We start from the raw sequence: 14,047 nt of genomic DNA on the forward strand, positions 1-14,047 counted from the left end.
CTTTCAGAGTTTCTGCTGTTGTAAGGAGTCATGGGGATTCTGTGGCTAGTATTCCATAGGACCAGTCCCTTCAAATGCTCCGGCAGATCCTAGGTAGTGTAGATGTTAGGATGGGCCAACCCTAGGTCCAGGATGTGGGTCTGAGTGGTAACTGTGCTGGTCATTCCAGTACACTGGAACTGGCACTCACCCAGGCAAGTGGCAGAGCCAGCTCTCCTAGTCCAGTGCAATCAGGTCCTCCTTATTGCGAGGAGGGGGCAGCTCTCCCATGAGGGGGGAACCAGCTCTCCTGTTTCAGTGTCCAGTGAGGGGCATCGGCCTCTATCCCAGGTCCAGTGAAGGGTGAAACTGGCATGGCTCTTACAGCTTCCTGTAGGAACTTTGGACATGACCATCAATATAGACCCCAGCTGTAATGGAACCAGGGACCCAGACATGGCAGCTGCTTTATCCCAGACATCATCATGGCAGCAGTGGCAGCATGGTCATCCAGATCAGTATGTTCCCAGCAGTAGTATGACCCTTGGACATCAACATGGTCTCTGGTGACTGACCAGATGCCAGGATTTCACACAATTTTGGTGGAGCTGCTGCCTAGGCCATGTCTGGGGCCATGGTGGTGCAGCAATCAGGGTCTGAATTTATGTCCATGGCTCCTCTTATCACAGACATCACTTCTTATACTTTATTTACATATCTATACAGAGTTGCCCCAAGACTGAATTCCAATCACTAGTGACCTGCTGCCTTTTACATTTGGGTAACAACAGATCTCCAAACACCTATTCAACTAAGGAGGGATCAAGCTACCCACACCAAGGAACACTGTCAATGACCTATGTCCAGATTCCTTGGTCATATCACAAAGACAGAACATGAATAACTAAGATAATACGCCTCCTACAAAAGTGTAGGCATGACTATTCTAACATCTGATGAAAAAGATTTCAAGTCAAAACTAGTCAGAGAGATAAGGAGGATCAATTCATATGCATTAAAGGAAAAATCCAAGAAGTTATTACAATTCTAAACATATACACATTGAACACAAGGAAACCCGATTTCATAAAAGAAATACTATTATTCCTAAAACCACAGATTAACCACCAAATAGTGATAATGGGTGACTTAAATATCCTAATAAGTAAGTCTATAGGACAAAAACTGAACAGAGAAAACCTGAAGTTAAATGACGTAAAACAAATAGACTAAAGAGACATCTACAGAACATTCTACAGCAATAATAAATAATAAATCTACTTCTCAGCAGTCCATGAAACTTTCTACAAGCCTGATCATATATTAGGATGCAAAACTTTACTCAAAAGAGAAAAACTGAAATGACATTTTGTCTTTTATATTACCCCAATGGGATAAGGTTGGATATCAACACCAGCAGATTCTACAAAAAGCATACCAGCTCATAGAGACCGAACAACATACTACCAAATGATAATTGACTCAAGGAAGAAACAACATACTACCAAATGATAATTGACTCAAGGAAGAAATGGAGAAGGAAAATAAAAATTCTATAATTGAATATAAATGAAAACACAGTATCTAAAAATTTATGGAGCATAAATTGGCAAATTTAGAGCACTATGTCCCTACTCAGAACTTGGAGAGATGTCAAGTGAAAAAATTATGTGCTTGAAGGCCTTTGAATATTGACAAGTATCTCACACAAACAGTAGATGGGAAGAGATAATCAAATACTAGCTGAAATGAACAAAATAGAAAGAAAAAATTTACAAAAAAATCAATGACATTAAGAGCCTGTATAATACTTGTACATATATTATAGGACAGACTATTTGTATTGGATAGCCAATTAGTGTGCTCTTTCATGGGGAAGATCATTTCTCCCAAAGTCAGCATTCCTGAGCTATCTGTAGTTCTCTGTGTAGGAATGAGCCTCTTTGGCTTTCCCTCATCCATTTTACCATAGATGTTTGCTTTGTTCAGATCATATTTAGACAATCATGCTGAAATTTTATGATTATAACTTCTGACATTACTAGAGGTCACAATCTCATAGCAAACTCCCTGTCCTCTGACTCTTACAATCTTTATGACCTCTTCTACAATTACTCCTGAACCTGAGGTGTGGGAGTTGTTTTGTTTCAATAATGGTCTCCATCCATTACAAAGAGGAGCTTCCTTGATGAGGGGTGAGGATGACACCTATCTTTGTTCATAAGGACAAATATTTAGAGTGCAGTTAGAGAGAACGCTGGTTTAATAAAGTGGTAGCTGTTGGTTTTCCTCCATGATCCATGAATCTCCTAGCCCAAAGTAGCTGGCAAAGTTTCCATTTGCGTCCATAATTACCCTCTTGTTGAACAGTTTGTTTATTTATTTATTTATTTATTTATTTGAGACAGGGTTTCTCAGTGTAGCCTTGGCTGTCCTGGAACTCCGTCTATAGACCAGGTTGGCCTCGAACTCACAGAGATCTGTCTGCCTCTGCTTTCTGTGTGTGTCACTACAGCCCAGTTTGAACAAGTTGTAAGAAATTATGTATTTTTTTCCTTTTTTAAATTATTTTTTTAATTTCATTTTACATTCCATCCATGTTCTCATCCCCAACTGAAATAATCACACAGAAATTATATTATTATAATCCCTGCTTGTTCCATTAACTCTAGATTCTTATTAGTTAACTCTTACAACTTAATTTAACCCATTTCTATTAATCTGTGTATCACCACATGGCTGTGGACTACCGGCGTGGTTCTGGCATGTCTGTTCCTGGTGGGGCTACATAGAGTCTCTGAGATGCCTCATTCTTTCTCCCAGCATTCAGTTTAGTGTTCCCTGTCTATCTTTATTCTGCCATGTTATAGGCTCAAGCTAGCTTTCTTTATTAGTTAATGTTAATCACAGCATACAGAGGGGAATTCCACATCACAGAATGAAGGCTTAATGATGATAGTTGGAGTATTCAGCAATCTGATTACAGGGGAAGACCACTTAGGGTTCTCTCTCTACTATTGTTAGTAGTCTTAGCTGTGGTCTTCCTTGTGGATTCTTGGGAATTTCCTGGCACTAGGTTTCTCCCCAACCTCATAGTGGCTCTCTCTATCTAGATCTCTCCATTTCATTCCCACTTTGTCCCTCTTCCTCCTCAACCAGTCTGTTTCCTCAAGTTGTCATCTCCCATTCTTTACCACCCCATTTCACCTGTTTACCCACAGAGAGAGCTCATCTGCTTCTCCTTCCCTGAGCCATCCATGTGTCACTCTTAGGGTCTTCCTTGACTCTACATTTTCTCCAACATAAGCTGTTCTCAGTACTTTTGATCCTAGTCATTCTGAAGGTGTAAGATGGTATCTCAGAGCCATTTTGATTTGCATTTCCCTGATGATTAAGGATGTTTAGCAATTCCTTAAATGTCTTTATGTCATTTGTGATTCTTCTGCTGAGAATTCTTTGTTTAGCTCTGTACCCCATTTTTTTAAACTGGAACTTTTGAGTACAGTCGATTTAGTGTTCTGTAAGTTTCTTGTATTTTCATAGGTATTTCCTTCCTTAAGTTTGTAAAGTTTTCTTTTATGATTTTGTTGAATATATTTTCTGTGCCTTTGAGCTGCTATTCTTCTCCTTCATCAATCCCTATTGTTCTTAGGTTTGGTCTTTTCATGGTGTCCCAGATTTCCTGGACATTTGTCTTATGACCTATTTGCCTTTAATTTTTTCTTTGGCCCCCCCTTCCCCAAATCTATTTCTTCTGCTTTTTATGGGTTGTGAGGTTCAGGTCTTTCTGTTGTAGGATGACAAGGTTCTGGTGGTGTCACATTGCTCTTTAGATTGTTTAATATATTCTTACATTAGTGTCTACACATCTGTTAGTCCAGTTGGTGCAGGCAGTGTCTTTGGCTCTTAGGTGTCTGGGTCTCATGTCTTGGACCAATCTGTGCAGCTACTGCCTGTTTTAGGGAGTGGCTCTTGGTTCACTCTGTGTACTCGCAGTCTGTTTCTCAGGGAGATGCTGGTCACTCACCTCTGGGCACTTCCTTGTAGTCACAGTCTATATCTCAGGGGACTGCTGAGGTCACAGAGGATGAGTAGTCTTGCGAGTGAAATGGGACATGTAGATTGCAGTACCTGATAGGTGGTGCTTGGGCACACTGCCTATAGGAGGCTTGCTCTTTTAGCTGAGGTGTGTCGGGGCAAAGGGCCCAGGTTTTGCCTAGGGCCTAGATACTGGGCTGTCCAGTTGTACTCTGTGTCTTGGGGAGCTGCTGAAGTAGCCTTAGATAGGTGGGTTTAGGGATGAAGTGGTACTTGCTGATGCTATGCATTTTGAGTTGGCTCTGGAGCAAGACAATACTATGCAAATTTTGTAGAAAAAGATAAAATTGCAGTGTAGAGTGTCACAGTTTCTTTATCATGAACATAGACATGCACAGACACACACATATACACACACACAAACAATTTTAAACAGGTTCTCTAGGTAATTTAAACAAGGAGATAACATCTACAAGACAATCAGAACAATTTTTCAGGAGAGTATCCTCCCTACTCAGATGATTCTAATTTGTGGCAAGTTGATATTAAAACCAACCATAATGTACATTCTCCTTCTCTCTCTCTCTCTCTCTCTCTCTCTCTCTCTCTCTCTCTCTCTCTCTCTCTCTCTCTTTCTCTCTGTGTGTGTGCATACAACTTGTAGTATATTTTCCATAATGCAGAAGAAAACATAAACCTGTATTGTGAATGTATTCACATATATTGGTGGCCTAACTTGGAATTGACCATCCACTGAAAAAATCTAATACAGAAATCTTTCAGTTATATGGTTTTGACTCTATATTACAATGGGAACTGGAAACATGAGATTTAGAATTTAGGGATTGTATTGATATTCTTTTAATAATCTCTGATAAGTGGTTTACATGCATTGTAAATAAATAATGATACATATAAAATGTATCATCTCAAGATATATTGCCAATTAAAGTGAAACTATTTTACTTTTTAAGTAGAGAATACAATATAGTACAAATCCTGATGGAGGATAAGATGATCTGAGGGAATCTGTGTTATTAGAACAATTCTCATGCACACAGTTATCTTGCAATGATATAATTACTCATTATATGGCCCGATGCTTTCCTAATTTGATATTATTTTCCCAACTCTGTTCATCCCTCAGATATAAGAAAACGGAAGATACAAATATTTCACTGCTCCAGTTACACTGTTTCTGTTTCTCTCCTATTTGTGGATATATTAAGCACCTGTCCAAGCCCTTGACATAGTATGTCATTCCTAGTCACAGCCATTTCCAGTATAATTCACAGTTCCTAACCCTTACTGTGCTATGATACTTATTGAAAAATAAATCTATTTTTTTGTCTACATTCATGTTTATTTACCTGTACAACAGTTTATTAGATGTTGTTCTGCTGTCTGTTCTTTGTATAAACTATATAACTATTCTCATATAGTCTCAACATACTTTTTAGGCAGTTGTAGGAAGTTACGTGTGTGGAGCATAGTTTCTTTGTTATTCTTAGTTGACAAAAATTTTAGTTATTTCATTTAATTTTGAGATTTATTTACTGCACTTGATTTCTGTACAGCTAAATCTATGCACACATATATAATTATAGGTCACAGTTTTACAGAAAATGAAGACTTCTCAAAAATTCTTCTTCGTTTTAAACTACACTTTAATTAGTACATTAGTTTGATTTAACTCAGTGATGATAGTTAAACTTTGAGAAAAATTTATCAGTTATTAAGGAATAATATCAATGGGATTTTTTTGCTTTAACAAGATCTTACCATGTAGCTCTAAATGTTCTGAAAGTCACTATGTAAGGCTGACTTCAAACTCACTGAGATCCACCTGCCTCTGCCTTCTGTTTGCTGAGATTAAAGGTGTATGCCACCATGTTAACTGTTAACTTGCAAATTCACATAGGTTAATGATATCATAACAATCCTGGTTTTCTTTTGTTCTTCCTTTTAATATCATACTATGAGCTATAGAAATTCTTTGGTCACGTAGACCAAACCAAATACTCTAGAGAAAAGAATTCTATAACCACATGATGCTTTTAAATTGCTATGTTTTTATAGTATACCTTAGTCTGTGGCCTCATGAGGTGCATATAATTAGCTTCTTATCTCCCTAATGGAAGATTCCATGTGGCATTTTATGTGAGGGCACACAGAGAAGACTGACTCTGCTAAGATGATGTTGTTATCATTCAGGTAAAATATATGGATAGAAATAAACTTCGCAATGCTTGGGTGGCTAATTCCCAGATGCTAGTTTGTGCTTGGAATTACTGTGGATAACAGTCACATCCTAAATGGCTTGAGGAAGATGAGCAAAGTAGAGAGCAGTCAGGAAAAGGAACTGAGCGCACAGGAGGATAGCTGATAAACACCAACTCAAGTGTTGGCAGGCTAAGTAACTGACTGCCTATGAGCTAGAACCACATTGTAAATGGCCTTGAGAAGTCAAACAACCTTGTAACATTTTCTACTAAGTTTGTGTAGCAATATAATGAATCATTCTTTATTCACCAATAATTGATTCAATGAATGCTATAATACTCTACGAACTGGTAACTAATGAGATATTAAAGATACTTGTAAGTAAAAAGGAGAGATTTGTAGTTTTCTCTGCACTGACTTTCAAAAATAGTTTGAGTGAGAACAAGTCACCTTCTACAAAATGTTATGTGATTGTTCTGTAAAACAGAAGTAAATTTGGTCTAGATTTTCATGCTTTTCAGATTGGAAGAGTGTTATGAAAACCTGACCATAAGTAAATTTTAACATGTAACCAAAAGCCTCAATGTTGAAAACAGATGTTGTGATAAAATGTCATTTTAATTTCAGAACAAAATGGTACTTAAAATATAAAAAGTTGAATTTATTTTCTTGTTTTCATCTCTGGTATAAAATATAGAGTTGAAATGTTTGTATTAATTTGATTCTGATCAGTGATCTGATCAGAAAGACTTTAAAGATTCAGGCTGCCTGAGGGAGGGGGAGTTGATTGGGGGAGGGAGAGGGAAATGGGTGGCGGTGGCAGGGAGGAGGCAGAAATCTATAATAAATAAATAAATAAATAAATGAAAGTGTTGCTTATATGTCCATTAAAATTATAGCGACTTCAGGAGCTTTGCTAGGTTCTGTTATCTGATGTACTAGTAAGGAAGCCCGTGCATCTATACCATAAATTTGATTTTTAAATATGTTCTTCTACACCTTAAAAAAAAGATGTTGAGGTGACTTTTACCTAATTATATATTTGAAAAGAATACAGAATTATCTATATATCCCAAACTATTTAATACAGAATTATGTTTTTAAATTAGAAGCATCCAAATTTGGGTAGGTATCCTTAGGTTTAAGAAATGATTTGAAATAATAAGCATAGTGAAAACACAGACAGATTCAAATGAGATAAGTTCATAATTTAAATGTTTATGCCTAGTTTACAGTAAGCTTCCTCATTTTTCTTTTCCCAATTATATACCAACTTTTCAAATTTCATCGTCTTTTTATGTGCATCTACATGATCTAGGTCTAGATTTTTATTTCAATCTTATTTAACTCTTTATTACTGCTTTTTGTAGCCTGAGAATAATTTTTTAGTTTTTAGAAGAAAATTACCCCAGGGAGGACAATTTTTAAATCTCAGCAACACTTCAGGGGAGAAAGAGAGGGGTAGAAGAAAGAGTCTGAGAAGGAAAGAGAGAGAGAGAGAGAGAGAGAGAGAGAGAGAGAGAGAGAGAGAGAGAAGGAAAAGGAACTTTAAAGAAAGAGTAAGGATGCCCTGAGAACCAGAAGAATGCTTAAGACAGACTTAGAGCAGAGTTAGAAAGATTCAAATAAAGATTACAGTTTATTTTCTTTATTATTTTATAATTCTACCCAATCTTTAGTATTATATAATCATGTATATTTTGTGTGGTTTTAAAGAACAATAATGAAGAATTTTCCCTTTTCACCAAATATGTATTTTTCCCTCATTTTCTAGGTTTTCAGAGTCTAAGCTTTGGGATGCATTAATGAGAAGCCTGACTTAAATTGAGCTGTATAAGGGTTGCTGTTTGAGAAATAAACCAATGAATTAAAATTTTTGAGTACTACACACACACACACACACACACACACACACACATATATATGATATTCTTTGAAAGCAAATGCACTGATTTTACATTTGAAGTGTTGTGATGAATTGTTGTTGAAATGATGTGAATAATGTAATGTGTTACTTAAGGGAAGATGGGTAGTGCATTTTGAAACATATTTGGGCACGGTAGTGTGATGCCCTATCCTTATCCATATTCATTAATGTTTTTGAGTAATCTTGTGAGTTAATCACTATTATGAGGAAGAGGAAGAAATGCATTGATATTATTAGCATTAACTGAACATCCACAAATGGAGGATTTATCTATTGTGGACATGATTGTGTCTTTGGCCACCTCACACTGTCCTGCTCATCCTTACTGAATGCATGATTGTGATCTTTGTTTTATTCCTATAAATTTACTGTAGTAATCATTTTAATTTTTTTAAGAAAAAGGAAACACAAGTTTGGGGACACAGTACCTTTTCTAATGGTAGACAGCACATAGCTGATTAATCAGGGATCCTGAATCAAAAGCTCATATATTGTCTGCTGTGCTGTTTCTTCTCAAAATAAAATTAAACCACCAAATAATATGATAAATCTTTTTTTTTTTTTTCCGAGACAGGGTTTCTCTGTGGTTTTGGAGCCTGTCCTGGAACTGGCTCTTGTAGAGATAAATCTTTTCATAGATTAATGATAAAAGGATTATTACATGATTTTTTTGTTTTTATGTATGTGCATTTGAAATCCATGTGTCTATAAGTGTTCAATGGACAGAGGTTGTTCATCATAATACTAATTTTTAGGAATAATACAAAAAATGGGAAAATATAGTGACTTAATGTTTCCTTCTGGATATATACCCTTAAGGTGAGAATTTCTATATTGTATGGTACTTCATTTTTAATCATTTACATCTTTTGTCTTCTTTTTTCTACCTTATAGCCCGCCACACTTCTCTTTTTGTATTATACTATTAAGTATAAAACCAATATAAGGATAAAATTTGTTAGACAAGCACACCTATATTGTGTTGCAGATCTAGTCTCTAGTTTTTGAAAACTTCCCATACTTTTTTCTTTATGGGTGTGTTAATTTAAATTGTCATCAACAGTTTATAAAAATACTCTCTTTATAAACGCTCATTTAAAATTACATGTATGTGTCTTTGTGACTAATTTTATGATTCATGTTTGAGGAACTAAGAGGTGTCATTAGATTCCCTGGAGCTAGAACTATAGAGTATTGTAAGCTACTTGATGTGGATGCTAAGAACAGAGTGGGGTCTTTTGAAAGAGTAGCAACTGCTCTTAATGGATGAGCCAGTTCACTTGGCCCTAATATCCTCTTTTAAATCCCATCAAAACTTATTGTCTTTGAGTTTTTGATAAAAACTTTTGTTACAGGTATTAAGTCCTATTTCCAACTAATTTATAAATTTCAGATGATTGGTTGTGTATAGAACTTACTTGTCTCACACTACTCACTTTAAAGTTAGTTTCAATGCTGCAGTAAAATAGATTTTCATAACTAGGAGATTCTCCTATTCTATTTATAAAATTATAATTTACAGTTTCTCACTTTTCCTCCTTCAGGTAGTACTGCAAACAAAGCTAATGGAAGGAGAGAATCAGTCTGTGGTGTCAGAGTTTGTGTTCCTGGGACTCACCAACTCTTGGGACATCCAATTATTCCTCTTTGTGTTCTCTTCCATGCTTTATGTAGCAAGCATGACAGGAAACTCTCTCATCGTGTTCACTGTGGCTTCTGACCCTCACTTACACTCTCCTATGTACTTTCTGTTGGCTAATCTCTCCTTCATTGATTTGGGTGTTTCTTCTGTTATTTCCCCCAAGATGATTTATGATTTGTTGAGAAAGCATAAAGTCATCACTTTTAGAGGGTGCATCACTCAAATCTTCTTCATTCACTTCATTGGTGGTGTGGAGATGGTTTTATTCATAGCCATGGCCTTTGACAGATATGTGGCCATATGTAAACCTCTCCATTATCTGACCATTATGAGTCCAAAGATGTGCATCTTGTTTTCAGTGGCCTCCTGGGTGGTTGGCCTTATGCATTCTCTTATTCAACTGGCTTTTGTAGTAAACTTACCATTCTGTGGACCAAATGTTTTGGATAGCTTCTACTGTGACTTTCCCGGGTTCATCAAACTTGCCTGTGTAGATACACACAAACTGAAATTACTGGTCTTTGTCAACAGTGGATTCATATCTGTGGGCTCCTTCTTCATACTGATCATTTCCTATATTGTCATCATATTTACTGTTCAGAAACATTCTTCAAGTGGTTCCTCTAAGGCTCTGTCTACACTTTCAGCTCATGTGACTGTGGTGGTCTTAGCTTTTGGTCCTGTGATGTTCATCTACACATGGCCTTCTTCTTTCACACACTTGGATAAGTTTCTGTCCATATTTGATGCAGTTGTCACTCCCTTTCTGAACCCTGTGATCTACACATTCAGGAATCAAGAAATGAAAATGGCAATGATGAGAGTATTTAAACAGATAATGGGTTATAGACAAATAATTAAACACTTGCTCTCTGATCATTCTTAACTGAGTACAAATGTTCATTGTTAATATCGGAGAAAAATTTTTCCTTGCAAATTTTGGTCTGTTCATTCATATAAATTAACCATGGGGGTTTGAAGGAGTATAGACAGAGAGGAGACAGGTAGTAGTAAGGTCCATGGGGAGAGGATCTCTTTTTGGATGGAGGAATGGTAGAGATATAAAGCGACTGGTGCCTGCTCCCTGTTTCTCTGGTCTTTCATGTTCTAACCTGATAACTGACTCCTTTTTATTTAAAGAGATCAATTAGATTAATGCTTTGGAGGAAGGCAGGCTGCAATTGGGATTCGTTGTATGAGAAAAGAATAAATAAAAGAAGAAAAAATGTTTAAAATTCTCAACATCATTAGCCACTAGGGAACTGCAAATCAGAACTAATGGGATTCCATCTCCCTCCAGTCAGAATCTTTATCATCAAGGAGTTAGATGACAAAAATTGTACTAGAAAATACTAGAAGGAAAACTATAACCCAAGGAAGCTAACTGCACCCACAAAATCACAGGCATCTGATAACCACCCATCAGCATCACCCAAAGAAGGGAAATATAAAAACACTACTACCGAAAAACAACCAAAATTAACAATCATTCATCATTAATATAGCTTAATATTAATGAACTCAATTCACGTATAAAAAGACACAGGCTAAGAGAATGGATACGAAAAAGGATCCAGCATTCTGTTGTTTACAAGAAACATACCTCAACCTCAAAGGCAGACACAACCTCAGAGTAAAAGGTTGGGAAAAGGTTTTCTAATCAAATGGACCTAAGAAACAAGTGGGTGTCGTATCCTAATATCTAACAAAATTGATTTCAAACTAAAATCAATCAGAAGAGATGGAGAAGGACACTTTATACTCATAACAGGAACAATTCATCAATATGGAGTCTCAATCCTGAATATCTATGCCCCTAATACAAGAGCACCCATACATGTAAAAGAAACATTACTAAAACTTAAATCACACATCAAATCTCACATATTAATAGTAGCAGATTTCAACACTCCTCTCCCACCAATGGACAGGTCAACCAGACAGAAACTTAACAGAGAAATAAGAGAACTAACAGATGTAATGAATTAAATGGACATAGCTGACATCTATAGAACATTCTACCCAAAAGGGAAAGAATATACCTTCTTCTCAGCACTTCATGGAACCTTCTCTAAAATTGATCAAATCCAGTAACAAAGCAAAATCACAGATAAAAAAAAAATTGGAGTAACCCACTGTGTCTTATTGAATCACCATGGAGGAAAGTTAAAATTCAACAACAGTACTACTCCAGAAAGCCTACAAACTCATGAAAATTGAACAGTCAACTACTGAACCACCCTTGGGTCAAGGGAGAAATAAAGAAATTGTATTCTTCCTTGAATTCAATTAAAATGACAGCACAACATATCCAAACCTATGGAACACTATGAAAGCAGTGCTAAGAGGAAAGTTCATAGCACTAAGTGCCCATATAAAGAAAATGGAGCAAGTTCACATTAGCAACCTAACAGCACACCTGAAAGCTCTAGAAAAAAAAAGAATCAGACTCACCTAGGAGGCATAGAAGACAGGAAATAATCAAAGTGAGGGCTGAAATCAACAAAATAGAAACACAGAAAACCATACAAAGAATCAATGGAACAAAGAGCTGGTTCTTTGAGAAAATCAATAAAATTGACAAACCATTATCCAAACTAATCAAAAGGCAGAGAGAGAACATCCAAATTAACAAAATCAGAAATGAAAAGCGGATCATAACAACAGACACTGAGGAAATCCAAAGAATTATTAGGTCTTACTACAAAAAACTTTACTCCACAAAATTGGAAAATGTAAAAGAAATGGACAATTTTAAAGGTAGATACCATATACCAAAGTTAAATCAAGAACAGGTGAGCAATTTAAATAGTCTTATAAGCCACAAGGAGCTAGAAGCTGTTATCAAAAACCTCCCAACCAAAAAAAGCCAGAGCCAGATGGTTTTAGTGCTGGATTCTACCAGAACTTTCAAGAAGAGCTAATACCTATACTCCTCAATGTGTTCCACATAATAGAAACAGAAGGGTCATTACCAAACTCTTTTTATGAGGCTACAGTTACTCTTATACCAAACCTTCACAAAGACTCAACCAAGAAAGAGAATTACAGATCAGTCTCACTCATGAACATCGATGCAAAATTCTCAATAAAATACTGGCAAATCGAATCCAAGAACACATCAAAAAAAAATCTTCCATCATGATCAAGTAGGCTTCATTCCAGAGATGCAGGACTGGTTCAACATATGAAAATCTATCAATGTAATCCATCATATAAATAAACTAAAAGAAAAAAAGACATATGATCATTTCTTTAGATGCTGAAAAAGCATTTGACAAAATTCAACACCCCTTCATAATAAAGGTCTTGGAAGATTAGGGATACAAGAATCATATCTAAATATAATAAAAGCAATATACAACAAGCTGACAGCTAACATAAAATTAAATGGAGAGAAACTCAAAGCCATTCCACTAAAGTCAGGAACAAGACAAGGCTGTCCACTCTCTCCATATCTCTTCAACATAGTTCTTGAAGTTTCCGATAGCAATAAGACAGGAGATCAAGGAGATTCAAATTGAAAAGGAAGAAGTCAAACTTTTGTTATTTGCAGATGATATGATAGTGTACATTAAGTAACCACAAAAACTCTACAAGAGAACTCCTACAGCTGATAAATACCTTCATTGATGTGGCAGGATACAAGATCAGCTTAAATAAACCAGTAGCCCTCCTATACACAAAGAATAAAGAATCAGAGAGGGAAATCAGAGCTTGAAGTACTGAAATACAGAGCTACAGTATTAAAAACAGCTTGGTATTGGCATAAAAACAGAGACATTGATCAATGGAATTGAATTGAAGTCCTGGATATTAATCCACACACACATGAACACCTGATTTCTGACAAAGATGTTAAAATTATACTATGGAAAAAAGAAAGCATCTTTAACAAAAGGTGCTGGCATAACTGGATGTCAACCTGTAGAAGAATGAAAATAGATCCATATTTATTGCCATGTACAAAACTCAAGTCCAAATGGATTAAGGACCTCAATTTAAATATGACCACACTGAACCTGATAGAGGAGAAGGTGGGAAGTAGCCTTCATTGCATAGGCACAGGAGATCACTTCCTAAATATAACCACAGTAGCACAGATAATAAGAGCAACAATAAATAAATGGCACCTTCTGAAACTGAGAAGCCTTTGTAAAGCAAAGGACACAAGCAATCAGACAAAAAGGCAGCCTACTAAATGGGAGAAATATTCACCAACCCCACATCAGACAAAG

At 36.2% G+C, this 14,047-nt stretch overlaps 1 protein-coding gene across 1 annotated transcript; it reads left to right on the top strand.

Moving 5' to 3' along the window:
• The first annotated feature begins 9,717 nt into the window (after positions 1–9,717).
• Positions 9,718–10,695, top strand: LOC130881583 (olfactory receptor 4F3/4F16/4F29-like). Its single transcript, XM_057781218.1, has one exon. It carries the CDS (start codon positions 9,733–9,735, stop codon positions 10,693–10,695), a length of 963 nt encoding a protein of 320 aa, XP_057637201.1. The 5' UTR covers positions 9,718–9,732.
• Positions 10,696–14,047: the final 3,352 nt, after the last annotated feature.

Source organism: Chionomys nivalis, chromosome 9 (assembly GCF_950005125.1).
Source record: "Chionomys nivalis chromosome 9, mChiNiv1.1, whole genome shotgun sequence".
Classification (NCBI taxonomy): domain Eukaryota; kingdom Metazoa; phylum Chordata; class Mammalia; order Rodentia; family Cricetidae; genus Chionomys; species Chionomys nivalis.